The 15,315-nt window shown below is 38.8% G+C and overlaps 1 protein-coding gene across 1 annotated transcript in view; it reads right to left on the bottom strand.

Moving 5' to 3' along the window:
- The window catches only part of VWA8 (von Willebrand factor A domain containing 8), a 333,349-nt gene that overhangs the window by 113,026 nt on the left and 205,008 nt on the right, over window positions 1–15,315 (bottom strand). Inside the window, exons 27-29 of the mRNA XM_046028286.1 lie at window positions 4,611–4,719; window positions 2,927–3,065; window positions 1,272–1,471 (exon numbers count right to left, since the gene is read on the bottom strand). Coding sequence (XP_045884242.1) covers window positions 1,272–1,471; window positions 2,927–3,065; window positions 4,611–4,719 — 448 coding nt within the window. The remainder of the gene's footprint in view (window positions 1–1,271; window positions 1,472–2,926; window positions 3,066–4,610; window positions 4,720–15,315) is intronic.

The raw sequence follows: 15,315 nt of genomic DNA, 5'->3' as shown, positions 1-15,315 counted from the left end.
AGAGGTTATCACTTGCTTTCTGGGACATCACACCCCTGGTTCGTCCATCTACTTCGCTGGGCACTCATCTATAATACCCTTGACTGATTTTCCCTGTGTCTCCCTGATGTCTTAGTATTTCACTGCCCCAGAGCTTAGACTTCTCTACTCACCATCACTCCCTTGGTGACCTCTTTCAGTCTCATGGTTTTCAATAACATTTGTCTGCCAAGGACCCCAGATTTATATTTCCTATTCTGAGTTCCACCGAACTCCAGACTCATCTACTGGATGTCTAACAGCCATCTCAGATTTAATCCCAAGTCTAATCCCTGCCAAATCAACCCCTCATCTCAACTGATGGTGACTCTATTCTTTCAGTTGCTCAGGCCCTAAACCTTGAAGTTGCCCTTAATTAACTCTACCCTCTTTCACCCCCTGCATTTGATCTGGTAGGAAATCCTGTTGGTTTTACCTTAAATATATATCCAGAATCCATCATTACTGACAACCTTCCTTCTCTAAACTGCAATGATCTCTTGCTGGATCATTGCAAAATTTTCTTAACCAGTCTCCTTCATTCTGCCTCAGCACCTAAAGACTATTCACTGCGGAGGAGCCAGAGAAATTTTAAAAATATAAGTCAGGTCATGCTACTCCTCTGCTTGAAACGCTCTAACACCTTCCTTGTCCTCCCCTAGGCAGGGCCCAGGACATTACAACGGTTGAGGAGGCTCTGCACCATCTCTTCTCCATCCCTTGCACCATGTCCCTTCCCCAGCCAGCTGAGCAACCTCTGTGACCTCACCTCCCTCCACTCTCCCCTCACACTATCTTCCCCACCATATTTCTTTAAAGATGGAACAAAACCATGCTCCAGCCTCTGGGCCTTTGAACTTACATTCCCTTTGCCTAGAACTCTCTTATTTCAGATATCTGTTCTCCCCCTCACTTCCCTAAAGTCTTTGCTTAAGCATCGCCTCCTCATTTAGGCAATGCCTGCTCATCCACCCTAGTTTGAATGTCAATCTTCCTGCCAGCCTTCTATTTTACTCTTCCTCGCTTCTCATCTTCTAACTTGAGATACCATTTAATGATTTCTTTAGCTTATTTAATGATTCCTACCTTCCTGCACCAGAATATAAGCTTTTCAGACCAAAGACTTTTGTGTTCTGTTTGCTGCAGCATCTCCAGTAACAGGCACGTGGTATCTATTTGCCGAATGAATAATATGCTCGGTATGGTGGATACTAAGTGATAATAAGTACGCAAAAACCTTACCCGAGCCTTACCTGCTGCTCGTGGAGAATCACTTGACCCTTGAGGGGATTTCCGAGCGGTGCCACTGTCACAAATGGGTGCCAAACCCTACCGGCTATTCTTGGGAAGACATCAGAGAAGTCTGCCAAGTAGCCACTTTTCCCGGTCATGTTCATGAAGTATAAGGTGATGGGATTGCATGCAACTACGTAGAGGGTATTTTCCTGATTTTCTGGAATGACAAAAGGTGTTAATTTTGTGGTCTGCACGTGATTTTCTGACTGGTCAACATGTCCAGTGCAATCTGAATCATGAGACAGAGCACACAGTTGGAACTCAGCCGATGATCTGTAGACAGACTGATTAGGAGACAGATATCTATAAATTAACTCTGATTCTAAGCTTTTCTCTAACAAATACAGAAGAGGGAAAAAACCAAAGGAAAAAAGCAATGAAAACTCTAGTTTGCATAAGTGGGCAATACTGAAAGAGAGAGTTAAGTGATAGGAAGGACAGCATCTGGGTTTTGTTTTTAAGGGCTAATTCTGACTGACAGCAGCTGCCTGGAAGGATGTTTGGAAACGGTAAAGGCCAGGACAAGGTCTAACCAGAAAAGCGCTCCTGACTAGCGAAGCCTCTCACAGGTGTGGGGTGGAGGGTCATGGCGTACTCATTTCCAATCCCAAGAGATGCAACAAGGGGCCAAAGTTCAAACTTTATCCGCAAAATCCATATATATTCTCTACTAGTGAATGTAAGATATCTTCACAAGAGCACCAGTCTGTTAACAAAAACTCTGCATTTTTTTTTTTAATTGACACAGAGAGAGAGATCACAAGTAGGCAGAAAGGTGGATAGAGAGAGAGAGGAGGAAGCAGGCTCCCCACCGAGCAGAGAGCCCAATGCGGGGCTCGATCCCAGGACCCTGAGATCATGACCTGAGCCGAAGGCAGAGGCTTAACCTACTAAGCCACCCAGGCGCCCCATCTCTGTATATTTTTAAAGCACATATTTTTATTTAACAAAGCTGATTTTAGGAATCAACAATACTCATAGAACTGATATGAGCAAAAACTTGCTTCTGTATTTTTGTCTCAGCAATCCCCATTTTAGGCAAGTAAGTCTCTCCCTTTCTCCTGTCATCATCTCTGTTTAATAGGACCTTAGTAACTGCCATCAATTGAAAACTTCTGCCAAAACGTACCCAGGGCACACTGCATGAATCAGGAGGTAATGGCAACCGTCCAGAAATGCAGACGCCAAAAATTCACATCCTTTATTCGCCATTCTTTACAATAACTTTAATGACTGCAAATCACTCCAGCCCTTTCATAGTTCATGTAATCATCGAATGGAATCCCTGCCCCCACATCCAATGTTTCTCTTTTTCTTTTCCCCTTCTATTTTTAGCACATGCCTGGGTATGTTTAACTTTGTGCTACAATTGTAATGAGAAACAGATATATGCACACAAACTTAGCAGGGCCTAAGTGGATTCCACAATAGTATTTTGTTAGGTTATTATAGGAAATTAGTTCTAAATTACATACAATTACTATCCAATCCAAAAATGACACAGTTCCTGAGTCTATCATAGACTTCTTGATGTTTAGAGGTTCTTTTAATCCTTCTTTAAAAAAAAAAAATCAATGCAGGAAGGAAAAATCAAAAGAATAAATTGACATACCATGTGATGTAGCAATGTCACAGACTAAGTTAATTTCATCCAATGGTAACTTCCAGGAGGCACATTCTTCAGTAAAGGTTTGGGCTCTTTCTTCATATCTTTCTATTGGATATTCCTGTATGTTTATAAAGGCTGGACCCTATAATAAAGTAGGTATCTGGGTTAAGGAATTTAGGTAGTTACCAAAACGTCGAAAGGCTAAAGTTCTTCTAAAATAGAGTTTAAATTCAAATACTCAACATCTTGAATTACCTCATCTAATTCTACCGACTGCTATGGTGCCTATAACAATAGTAATACCACATATTTGCATTTATGAATGCTTTCATTTGTGCTATCTTATTTACTTTCTCACTTGCTTTTCTGTTTACTGACAAAATATAGCCGATGTAAAATCAGATAGGTTTCTCATTACTGTATCCCTTCCTAAGTCAAGAGCAAGTTTTGAACTGCGAGTCTTAGGACCCAGGGCTGGCCAAACCAGGAGAATAATCTGTAACTGTATGAATCAGGGCCTGATACAGTTCCATTGTAAAGAATGATTATTATATCATTATATAGAAAGTAAGGGCTGAACCTGGGTCTTTGAAATAAAATATACATAAAAAGTGACATTCTAAATTTTAAAAAAAGCTTCCTGATAACCACTACCGTTATTTACAAAAGGCAGACCACAACACACTTAATGAACATTAATCAATATAAACAGAAGGAGAGGAACTAATTTAGTAATGTTATTGATATTAGGGCTGGGTCCTTCGAGATGAGAACTATATAGACATAACCACACTTTCAATATCTGCATGCTGTACGGTTCTTAATTAATCAAAGATGTCTGGGTTAGATAGTGACCCTTGTGGCATCCCTGGCACCCTCCACCCCGCCCCTTTTGATCTAGTCTGAGTCTCAAGAGCTGGAAGTCTAAAAACTACGTTCCTCATCCTCTCTGGTAGTAAGGGTTCCGGGTATGACTGAGGTTCTGCCAATGAAATGCACTTGAATGGTCCACGGGTCAAGTCTGAGCCACCACCTGCTTTTGTAAATAAGATTTTACGAGGACACAGCCACATTTCTCTGCTAACATACTGTCTACGGCTGTGCCACCCCCAGCAAAGTCGAGTAGTTGCAGCAGCAGAATCTGTGGCCTAGAACAGTTACTGTGTGGCCCCTTCCAGAAAAAGCTTGCTGATCTTGCCTGGCTATGTGGCTGCCAGCCACAGGGCTGGTGGGAGAAGCAGAAGCACTCATCCTGAGACTGAATATCCAGCGGTGACCTGTTGACTTCTGTTTCTTCTGTCCCTTCAAATGACTTTATAAGCATCCAATTCCCCACAGTAAATCCCTTTCTGCTTCAAATATCTGAAGGAGTTACTGTTACAACTAATAACTGATACTCTTTCCCTTTGCCTGTTTACATGGAAACAAATATGGAGTCAGTGTTCTAGGATAACACACAACATACATGACTCTAATTCACGTTAGCTTTTAAGAATTCTATTAGCCATTAGCAATGATCTATGTTGAGCTCCTCGGAGGCCAGACTGGCTTGAGACGGGAAGCAGAAGCTAAATCTAAAATTACCTCAGAACAAGTCATTTCTGAGATGGTATGGGTTTTTCTCAGGGAAGACAGAGAAAAAAACCTGTAACATTCAATATTTTAATGAAGAAATAATGATATCAACCTTTATGTCTATATGATGAGTTTCTGCTGGACACAACAGTTTTTGTATTCCATTTCTTGACTGACCAACTGTCCAGTAGCCCATGAACGTCTGCTCTGGCAGAGGCAACCTGGCAAGGATGATTTGAAAAGTCAACATTTCTTCTTGTTTCCAAGTCATAGAAAAAAAAAATGAGCCGTCTATTATCAACCACATGAATAAATTTGAAGAACACTTCATTTAGCAGTGAGTTATATTTTATTTTATTAAAAGATAGTCTAAAGTATGACATTTAGAATATACTTTAAGAATTAGATTATACTCCTGTTGTTTGCAATGAATGGGTGGAGGTAGAGAGTATTATGCTAATCGAAATAAGACAGTCAGAGACAAAAAAAGGGGGGGGGTGCCTGGGTAGCTCAGTGGGTTAAAGCCTCTGCCTTCGGCTCAGGTCATGGTCCCGGGGTCCTGGGATCGAGCCCCACATTAGGCTCTTTGCTCAGCGGGGAGCCAGCTTTCCCCTCTCTCTCTGCCTACTTGTGATCTCTGTCAAATGAATAAATAAAATCTTTAAAAAAAAAAAGTCAGAGACAGACAAAATACCATATGATTTCATTCATATGTGGAATTTAAGAAACAAAACAAGCAAAGAGGGAAGAGAGAGAGGGAGAAATCAAGAAACAAACTCTTAAATACAGAGAACAAAAGTGATGGTTACTGGAAGGGAGGGGTGTAGAAGGATGGGGGAAATAGGTGATGGGGATTAAGGAATCCACTTGTTCTGATGAGCACTGGGTCGTGTGTATAATTCCTGAATCACTATATTGTACAACTGAAACTAATATCACACTGTGTGTTAACTAACTGGAATTGAAATAAAAACTCAAAAAAAAAAAAAAAAGATTTCACATTTCTAAAACTCAGAAGGTAAAGTCCTGTTCTGTTTTTAACTTGATGACAAATATAATTAGGTTTACATATTTTTTTCCTTGAATTGGTAAAATACTTGGTGATTTAATACCTCAGTTCCTAATAAAGTATAGAAAGGATTTAGAGGGAAAAAAAATGAAGCACTCTAACCATTTTTTAAAATTTGGAATCAAATAATAAATAGTACACAATACTACAAGTCATATATTTGTAAGTGGTACAGGGCAAGTTTCCTAGAGTGTGTTTTAGCATTTAACCTTTTCTTTTTCTTCTTTTTCTTATACTTTGAATTAAGTATGATATACATACAGAAATGTTCATACCAATGTATCACTTAGCCCTGAATGCACCTCTGTATCCAGGTCATTATCTCCACTAAGGGAGCTACTGTCCTGACTTCCAATGGAATTATTGTGTTTACATTCCTTTTTATTTAAAGCAATTTGTCAAAATACAGCAATCCTATAAAAACACAGACAAATTTTTGAGAATAAAGCTTTTTCATTTTAATCATACTATCTCTTCTTCGAATCTTTTTTTAAAAAAGAACCATTAAATTGTCATTTAATTTATTATAAATTTCTTATTCCATGGCAAAAATGATTTAAAAAAATGATTCAGAGTTAAAAAGTTGTTTAAAAATAATGCATGTGGGACTGTCAACTGAAATACATGCTTGGAATGAGTTTGATGATCATTCAAAGAGTGTATATTTATATTTAGAAATTATTTTATTTTCACTAACAGGAGTATACAATATTTCCATATGCTTAAGACCATGTAAGGCTCAGACAGTTTTTACATAAAATAATGGAACCAAGCATTCTGGTGGAATATGCTTCTTGTCCCTTTGAAATGCTAATATCTGCCATACACACAAAAGAATTTTACAGTGAAATTCTTCTAATTCATATGACATAAATCTCTCAAAAGGAGGTATGTGCTTTTTAATCTATCACCTAAAACACATTTTAAGTGTCTGGACAATTATACTGATTGGTCAGCCACTTCTCTGTTTACTAGAAATGAGGTGGGAGGGGCACCAAATCAAGGGATTTACAGTTATTGTGTTTCCTCTTTTAAATGTAATAAAAACACATTTCAGTGTCAAAAGGGCAGATCTTGAAAACGTGTTGCAGACTAGAATCTCTCCTTGTTAGGGACTGAGCAGCATTCTTCACTTGTTTTCAGCAGTTCACTAAAGCAGAATTAGATCTCTAAAAGAGAACGAGAAAACAAAGGAAGAACTCAAGCCTAGAAGACTTAGTGTAACAAGACGCAGGAGGCCTGGGTTCCAGTTCTAGTTCTTCTATTAACCAGCTCTGCAAATGTGGGAAGGGAAGAGTCAGCTAATTGCTCCGAGTGTTATTTTCTTCCTTTGTGAAATGAAAGGGATGATATGTGCAAGGTTCCTTATAGATTTAGGAGTCTCTGATGATGGATCACTGGAGTGGGAAGAGGGAAGCGTCCGTGCTAAATTCAATAGCCTTCCAGTACCTTTGCGCTCTTAAGTGAAAATAGCATAAAATACCTATACCTGCCAACAGTGCCGTGACAGACAAGTATGCTTTATTAAAGCTTATAAAAAGAGAGCCTAAATACATCCCAAATTAGCTCTTTGAAGACAACAGAAACAGTTACACATCTTGAAGTCTAATTAGAAGTGGACAATTGCTTTAAAAAAATGATCCCTGTGCACTTGGGTGGCTCAGTTGTTAAGCGTCTGCCTTCGGCTCAGTCATGATCCCAGGGTGCTGGGATGGTGCCCCACATCAGGCTTCCTGCTCAGCAGGAAGTCTGTTTCTCCCGCTCCCTCTGCCCCAGCTTGTGTTCCCTCTCTCACTGTCTCTCTCTCTCTCTCTCTCTCTGTCAAATAAATAAATAAATAAATAAAATCTAAAAAAAAAAAAAAGATCCTTGGTTGAAGGTTGATATCTACCCTAAAAAATGGATCTAATAGCCATTAGTAATCTCACACAAATATACAGATGCTTAAAAAACAAACAAACAAACAAACTTTCATCCACTTGAGAAAAAGTAACTTTATTCAACTTCTAGTTTTTATGCACAGTTTCTGGGATGCTCATGAAATCTGGTTTGAACTTGCAAACTCATTCTACATAATACGGAAATTACAGGGTGCCCGGTTCCAACCAAAATTAGCACTAGCTGTTTGGTTGGCAGCATATGGGAAGGACGTTCAGGTACCCCATATAGAAATGATCTGGAACCACGTAACAAGATTGCTGTTGGCAATAATGGCTAAAATCAAAAAGACACACATCAGTTGTTCTGGAGTCATACAACAAACTGACTCCATCTTGCTTCTTGGTAACACAAAGTGTTGTCCTAAGACTTTTGCTGTGGGCTCCAGACGGGCCACCTGAGGTAAACCAAAGCCCCTCACTAATTTTTCACTACTAAGTCCTCCCAATAAGCTGTGGAAAAATCTATTACTAACTCTTTCCCCTTCAATAAGTCAGTAGTCAGGGGAAGGGGAAACAGTGTATTTGGGTGCATGAGCAAGCTTTGGTATTGGAAACATAATCAACACTAATTTGGGGCTAACTCTAAAGGAATAACCAGTTAACAAAATGCCCTATATTCCATTACTGAAATCTGTCATCCAATTTTAACCACACTTAAATTGTTTACACCTGATTTCACGGAAATGACAGTGGCATTTTCCATGATTTTTAGATCCTGACACTTGTGTTGTTTAATTCTATTAAAGTCTTAGCTGGAATGATGTCTGGATTTGATTTTAAGGGTGAGGAGGATGAACTTAAGGCCTATAAATAGCACTACTTTTTATCTTCAATGTCATTCATGATTTTATGTTTTTTAAAACAATGAAGTATTTCACTTCATATGTTGTGATGCTTCTTAATCCCTTTTGGAAGTATTAATAAAGATCTGGAAGTAAAAGTTTGAACTGAAAGAAAGGTGAATACCAAAATTATGACTCAGATCAAATTATACAGAAGGCAAACCAAAGTTTTTTTCTAAGCATGCACACAATTCATAACACAATGGATATGGACCCCAAAGCCGAGTAATAGAGTCTGAATGACATGAAAAAGATATGTCTAAGATTGTTTCCATAAAGAGGTGATCTGGGGTTTTAAAAGAGTACGTTCTGGCAAATTTCTGCCTTCTCTGAACATTTGCCAATACTATTTCTGGAGTCTGAAAGAAACACATGAAAAAGATTTCTATCTTTCTAGGGGCATTATGCAATTGGAAGTTGTTGATGTACCTATTAGTAACAATTTCTAAAACATCTCCTTACCACAAGAACTACTAATTTTCATGGGAATAGTGGAACCCCTCGGGGTAGTTCCACCAACTCTCAAAACTTCATTAATTACTACCATCTTGAAGAAGAAAAAGAGCAACTCTGATTTTAGCAGTCCTCACACACCTGATGTTTTAAATCTAACCTCTCACAAAAATTAGTTTGGATTGTCCCACTGTGTTTACCAGAGCCTTTCATGGAATAACCCTGACAAATATTTCCACTTTTGGCTCTTATGCCTTCCTCTCACTCTCCAGCCAATTTAGGCCTTCGCCACTTTGAACTGCTACTTGCTCTTCCTGAACAAGCTATGCATTTTCATGCCTCCATGAGGCTATTACCCCTTCCCAGAATTCCTCTCTGCTATTGCCTCTTTGGTGAAATCCTTCTCATTCTTAAGGCCCAATTCAAACATCACTTCTCCTTGCATCTCTTGCCCATATTTCTTTCTGAGAAGAATGAATCTCTTGCTCTTCTGGGTTTCCATGGAACTTTGCACATTTGGAACTCTTAGAAACTCTTAGGATACAGTTCTATAGAATTTGCTATTTTCAAATTTAAGGCCTGATAGAGAATAAAGTTTTTGAAAGCAAGGTCAGAAGTGAATCCTTCCAAAGATTTGTGTTTACTAAAAGAAAAAGTCAGTATACTTAAGAAAAGGAAATAGAAAAGGCCCTTAAAACACTTTGTTATAATGGATCTTACTATTTCCCAGTTACACTCCCTTATTTGCTAGAAACTTCTGAATCTCCCTGCCCTATAATCTCTTGTGTTGCTGGCAAGTTAATTTTGTTTTACTGCATATGCTGCGCGTCCAACGAGTATGTGTAGGTGTGTTTCCTGTCTCTGCCTGGCTCTGCATTAGACACGATGGCTTTCACTTTCTAACTTAGACTCGTGTTCCTCTGCTGCCTAGGTCCTGCTGACGTCACAGAAATGAAGAGTAATTTGGATACATGAGATGGAAAAAGATCAGGGGAAACTTGCTATTCTTGGCTGACGGTTCTCAAATATGCACCCCAATATCCAGAATGACTGTGTGGTCTTAGTGCTGGTGCCTCGAGTCACTCTGTGCCAGAGCAGACACTGTCAGCTTGCTCAGCACATCTCTGGCTTCCTTCCTCCTGGAAGAAGGTGCCAAAGTACGGTTCTGGGGCCTGGGATTCCTTTCACTCCTCTTTCTTCAAGTTTTACTGCAAAAACTTCTCTTTGTCTGCCATCTGCTTTACCAACCACATCTTAGTATTTTCTCATCTTCAGTTCTTCCCTTTTCTAATTAGCCACATCAAGAATGACAGGGATTGAATTTTCCCCAGTTGGAAATTCCCCACCCTTACAACCCTCCCCACAGAAAACCTCTTGTTATTTGCCACTAGAAGGACTAATAGGATGAGATAAACCAACCACAAATATAGCACTTTGAATATAACACTGCATAGCAAGGTTGGTACTTTACCAATTTTCCCAATGAGATGAATTCATCAAGGGTGAGGCTTACATCTTACTTGAATCCTTGACTCTTTGCTACTCAGAATCCATCCCCTCTGCCACTGAAATCTCTCTTGCTCTTGGGCTTCCTGTCCTTCCCACTGCCACAGGCCAGCCCTCACTGATCATCACTCAAATGAAGACAGCTGCTTCCAGGCAGGTCTTCCTGCTGTCAGTTTCATTGGCTTTGAGTTTGTTGTTGTTGTTTTTAAGGGGGGGGGGGGGGGAGAAAGCAACCAAAGGAATCTTTCTAAATTACACATTTGACCACACTACTTTTTGGCATCAAATTCTTCTGGGATTCCCTCTGACTCTTTTCTCCCTTTTAGCCCCATCACAAGGCATGCCCTTACTCCACCCTTTGAGTCACCAAACTACGGCAGTTTCCAAAGTATATCCTGGCCTCTTAAAAGGGTCTCTGCTTGAAGTGTTGTCTTCTTTTTTGCGTGGAGAAGGCCCAGTCATCCCTTAAGCATTCAGCCTGGTTAATCCTCCCTGACTCTCCCCTAGGGCAGAAGGCAGCAATCCTGTCTCTGATTCTCTCTAGTGTGGCTTTAACAGAACACAAGTCACTCTTTATTTGAGTGCTTCCCCAATTAACCCTGAGCTCCCTGAAGGCAGGTATGAACACTTCATCACCTTTATATTTCTGACTCACTACCTAGTGTGTATTGATGTGAGAAACAAAGGCAAAAGAAAAAATTAAATCTCCTTATTGCCTAGAGCCCACTGACCAGTCTTTGAAACAGGTAGCGTGACCTTTCTCTGGGAGCTCAGCTGCCTGGATGTTGACACTTTGCTAAGGGCAAAAGGCAATCTTAGCCTGATCCCCAGGATCCTCTTTAACAGATAAAAATTCCTTTGGAAACTTCCTTTATCTCTATCCCCTAATATACATGCTGGCAATATGGCCCACTGATAGACATCTGAGAGGTCTCCTTACTGAGGGTTTACTAAACAGTAATAAATGACCTTTTCCTGACAATAGCTAGCCCCCTCAGGATCCTGGAAACCTTGTTTCCAAAACACACTGGAGGCCTGTGCTGTCCCTGACCCCTCCCAACTTGAAAGTATACAATGGGCTACTTCTTGTGACCTCAGTGCAGCTCTTTCTGCCCATGGGTGTTGTCCCTGTGCTTTAATAAGACCACTTTTTACACCAAAGACACCTCAAGAAGTCTGTCTCAGCCATCGGCTCCAAACCCCACCACTTTAAACAGCATCATTTACCAAATAAATGCTCAAGTGTTTCTTAAATAAGTGAACGCTTGGCTACAACAGAACTGCCAACATCTTCACCCGCTTGTTTCTCATCTCAATGGCAAGTTGCAAACCACTACAGCTTTCTTCCCCCATTGCATCCTGATTACATGACTGAATAAATGATGCAATCTACTTTGCAGGTGTATTTGGAAGAACCAGCTATAGGTGGAGACTGGGAGTTTCTATGCAGGTAGGTGACAGATTATCACTTGCAAATGCTCAAGGGAATCCAAGGATATTGTGTGAGACTGTTTAAGATGGGTATGAAAGAAGATTCATAGACCTTAATGATTTCTATGTAGATTGGTTATGTTTTCATTTTTTTTCTCCATCTTCATAAAGGAGTTGAAAGCAAATAAAATGGTTGTAAAGCTACTTTATCATATACCAAGAGAATATGGGGCAAAGGCTATGAAACTATAAAACCCAATACCACTCTTCGGCTCATAATAGTTCTGGGATATCATTATGTAAATCTCTATTACTTTTGAAAACTAAGAGCTCTTTTAAGAAATGAAAGTAAATCATCATGTAGAGTGGAATTTTACACCTTAGAACTCTACCATCAGCATTGTGAGCTTATTTGTAAAAACCAAGACTACAAAAAGAAAATTATAGCATATAAGAGTTCAGAAAAATGGAAGGAGAAGCACAAAACTTTAAGAAGAGACTCTTAATGCAATAAATAGTAAACCAATCATTATTCCTGTTTTCAAAAATAAAATTAATGAAATTACTCCAAAGAGATGTCCCCGCTGGAATGTTCTCTTAGATGCCTGTGGTACGCCAAAGTTGGTTTTGGTGAGGAAAGCAGCTGCTATTGATGTTCCAATTACACAAGATAAGTCTTTAACATAGAAAACAAATTCCAGGCAGATATCCTTTCAAAGACATTCAGTCTACATGAAGCTGTCCTGTCCTCACGTATGCACAACTATTTTTATTTTTGTTGCTTTAAAAGTGTTGTCTTCCCTCACTTGATAGGTTTATGTTAATGTCAACCAATGCATAAATTTACTTATATTGTGTTGAAATGCAATAGAAATGTCTGGTTAATGTGATTTCTCCTTTGCCGTTGGTCAGGGTGCAAACGTTCCACCCTGAGGGCAGGCATTGCAGTTGGTGTACCAGAGGCAAAGATCCCCAGATACAGCGATTTCAGAATAGACCTTTACTTCATCATTTTTATTTTATTTAAATAAGAAAATGGAAAGAATAATTCCAGTGCCTAGATAGTTGGTGGATATTTAAATAATAAAATATAGAAAATATACATATTTTAGAATATTCAAACAGTACGAAAAGTGGGGCTCCTGTCTCTACTCTGGGGGCCTCTCTCAAAGGCAACTCTCAACAGCTACCATTGCATTTTTAAGTTTAAAATGTGACCCTATTTAAGAAGTTCAGTAAAAATATTGGCTGCGGTGCCAGTCGGTTAAGCATCTGGCTCTTGATCTCAGGTCAGGTCTTGATCTCAGCATTGTGAGTTCAAGCCCTGTGCTGGGCTTATTTTTTTTTTTTTAAATAAATGGGACATGATTCTTCATTTAGCAAATATGCATCATAAGGAAACACATATAAAACCTTTTTAATTTCCTCAAACTTGTATTCCCTTTGGCTACTACAAATTAATGATTGATAGATAATAAGTAGTCAGAGACAAAGAGACAGTCAGTGCTTAAGGGGCACCTGGATGGCTCAGCTCGTTAAGCATCCAACTCTTGATTCTGGCTCAGGTCATGCCTCAGGATTGTGAGATCGAGCCCCGCAGAGGGCTCTGCACTGTGGGGGGAGCCTGCTTAAGCATCTTTCTCTCTACCTCTGCAACCTCTACACTGGTGCTCTCTCTCTCTCAAAACAACAACAACAACCACCAAACGAGTAAACAAACAAAAACCAAAACACCAGAAAACAAACAAGCCAACACAAAAAAAGAAACTAGCTTAAGAATAAACTGTGAAATTTAAGAAAGAAGACAGAGGATCATAGTGGAAGAGAGGAAAAAACAAAACAACAAGGTGAAACCAGAGAGGGAGATAAACCATAAGAGACTCTTCATCTCAGGAAACAAACTAAGGGCTGCTGGATGGGAAGGGGGTAAGGGGATGAGGTAACTGGGTGATGGACATTGGGGAGGGTATGTGTTGTAATGAGCACTGGGTATTATATAAGACTGATGAATTACAGGCCTGTACCTCTGAAACCAATAATACACTATCTGTTAATTTTAAAAAGAATAAACTAAGCAGCAATTAAAAAAAGAAATCAACAGAGTTGAAGACAAAGAATTTTAATATTTAAATATTTTATAGACATGTATGTCTCCTAGGGGCAGGGAGAGAAAAACGCATAATGCTAACTTCAGAGGGTAGAGATAATTTCTCTGAATGTTTGCTTTATTTAAAAATGACCATAACCTGGGGCGTCTGGGTGGCTCAGGGGTTAAATCCTCTGCCTTCGGCTCGGGTCATGATCTCAGGGTCCTGGGATCGAGCCCCACATTGGGCTCTCTGCTCAGCGGGGAGCCTGCTTCCTCCTCTCTCTCTGCCTGCCTCTCTGCCTACTTGTGATCTCTCTCCCTCTGTCAAATAAATAAATAAATAAAATCTTAAAAAAAAAAATGACCGTAACCTTTGAGAAGATTCCACAAATTAGTTTTGTGTTACAAATCAGGAAGGAATAATGGCCAGAATGTTTTTTATATATGGCAGCCAAATAAAGTTTTCTAGTTTGTTTTTATTTTTCTAAATGAATTACCTTGTATTTTATTTCATGATCCTTCACTATGTCAGGAAAAAAAAAAAGAAAGAAAACTTAACTGGGAATGAAGAGGTCTCTCAAATGATCTTTGTTGTGCCAAAGTCTATGTTATTCTACTTTCTGACTTACTTTTCATTGTGAAATATCACTGGGGGCTATATCCCCCCAAAATCTGAATCTATCAAAACTCTATGAAGAATAACACATGTATGACATCATAGACAGTGATGTTTCCAAGTTGCTTAACTAAAATCTCAGGCCCATTTAAAACAATTTCAGTAATTTTCAATATCCAAAGAGTAACTTTGAGTTGTAATTTGCATATCAGTCTGCCTTCATTTGTCCTTAGAATTGGAATTAAAATTATGTTATGTATAGTATTTGCCCCCAATTGCCTTCTAACCTTAAGCAATTGACATAACTTTTCTGTGTCTCGAATTCCTCATCTACAAAATGTAATACTAATACTATATGTGTGTGTGTGTGTGTGTTTGTGTGTGTGTATATATATATACATATATATGTGTGTGTGTATATATATACATATATATGTGTGTATATATATATACACATATATATGTGTGTGTGTGTATATATATATATATAACATTATATATGATAGGTTTTTATGAGGATTATCTAAATTCATGTAAGTGAGTGCCTGGAAATGTGCTGGGCACATACTTATCTATAAGTTGTTTACATTACCGTCGTCATGTTAATGTTAGTGTTAACAACCGTTGTTGTTAATTAATGTTTAGAGTATTCATATTCCATTGTAAATCTATGAAATGATAATTCTCTCAAGAAATGTGAAGTTGAGAGTGGCATATAAATGTAAGATTTAAAATATTGTATAAGTCACTTAAAATTACGTTAAAAAAAAACAAGACTCTTTTCTTTTAAAACAAATGCTTCCCCCCAGCATGTTAGAGATCATAAATTACTCTGAAAAACACTTTTAGATTTAGAAGAACCACTGTGCTA

Source organism: Meles meles, chromosome 14 (genome assembly GCF_922984935.1).
Source record: "Meles meles chromosome 14, mMelMel3.1 paternal haplotype, whole genome shotgun sequence".
In the NCBI taxonomy this organism is placed as follows: domain Eukaryota; kingdom Metazoa; phylum Chordata; class Mammalia; order Carnivora; family Mustelidae; genus Meles; species Meles meles.
The sequence above is the reverse complement of the archived record's forward strand: the minus strand, read 5'-3'. Positions and strand labels throughout refer to the sequence as shown.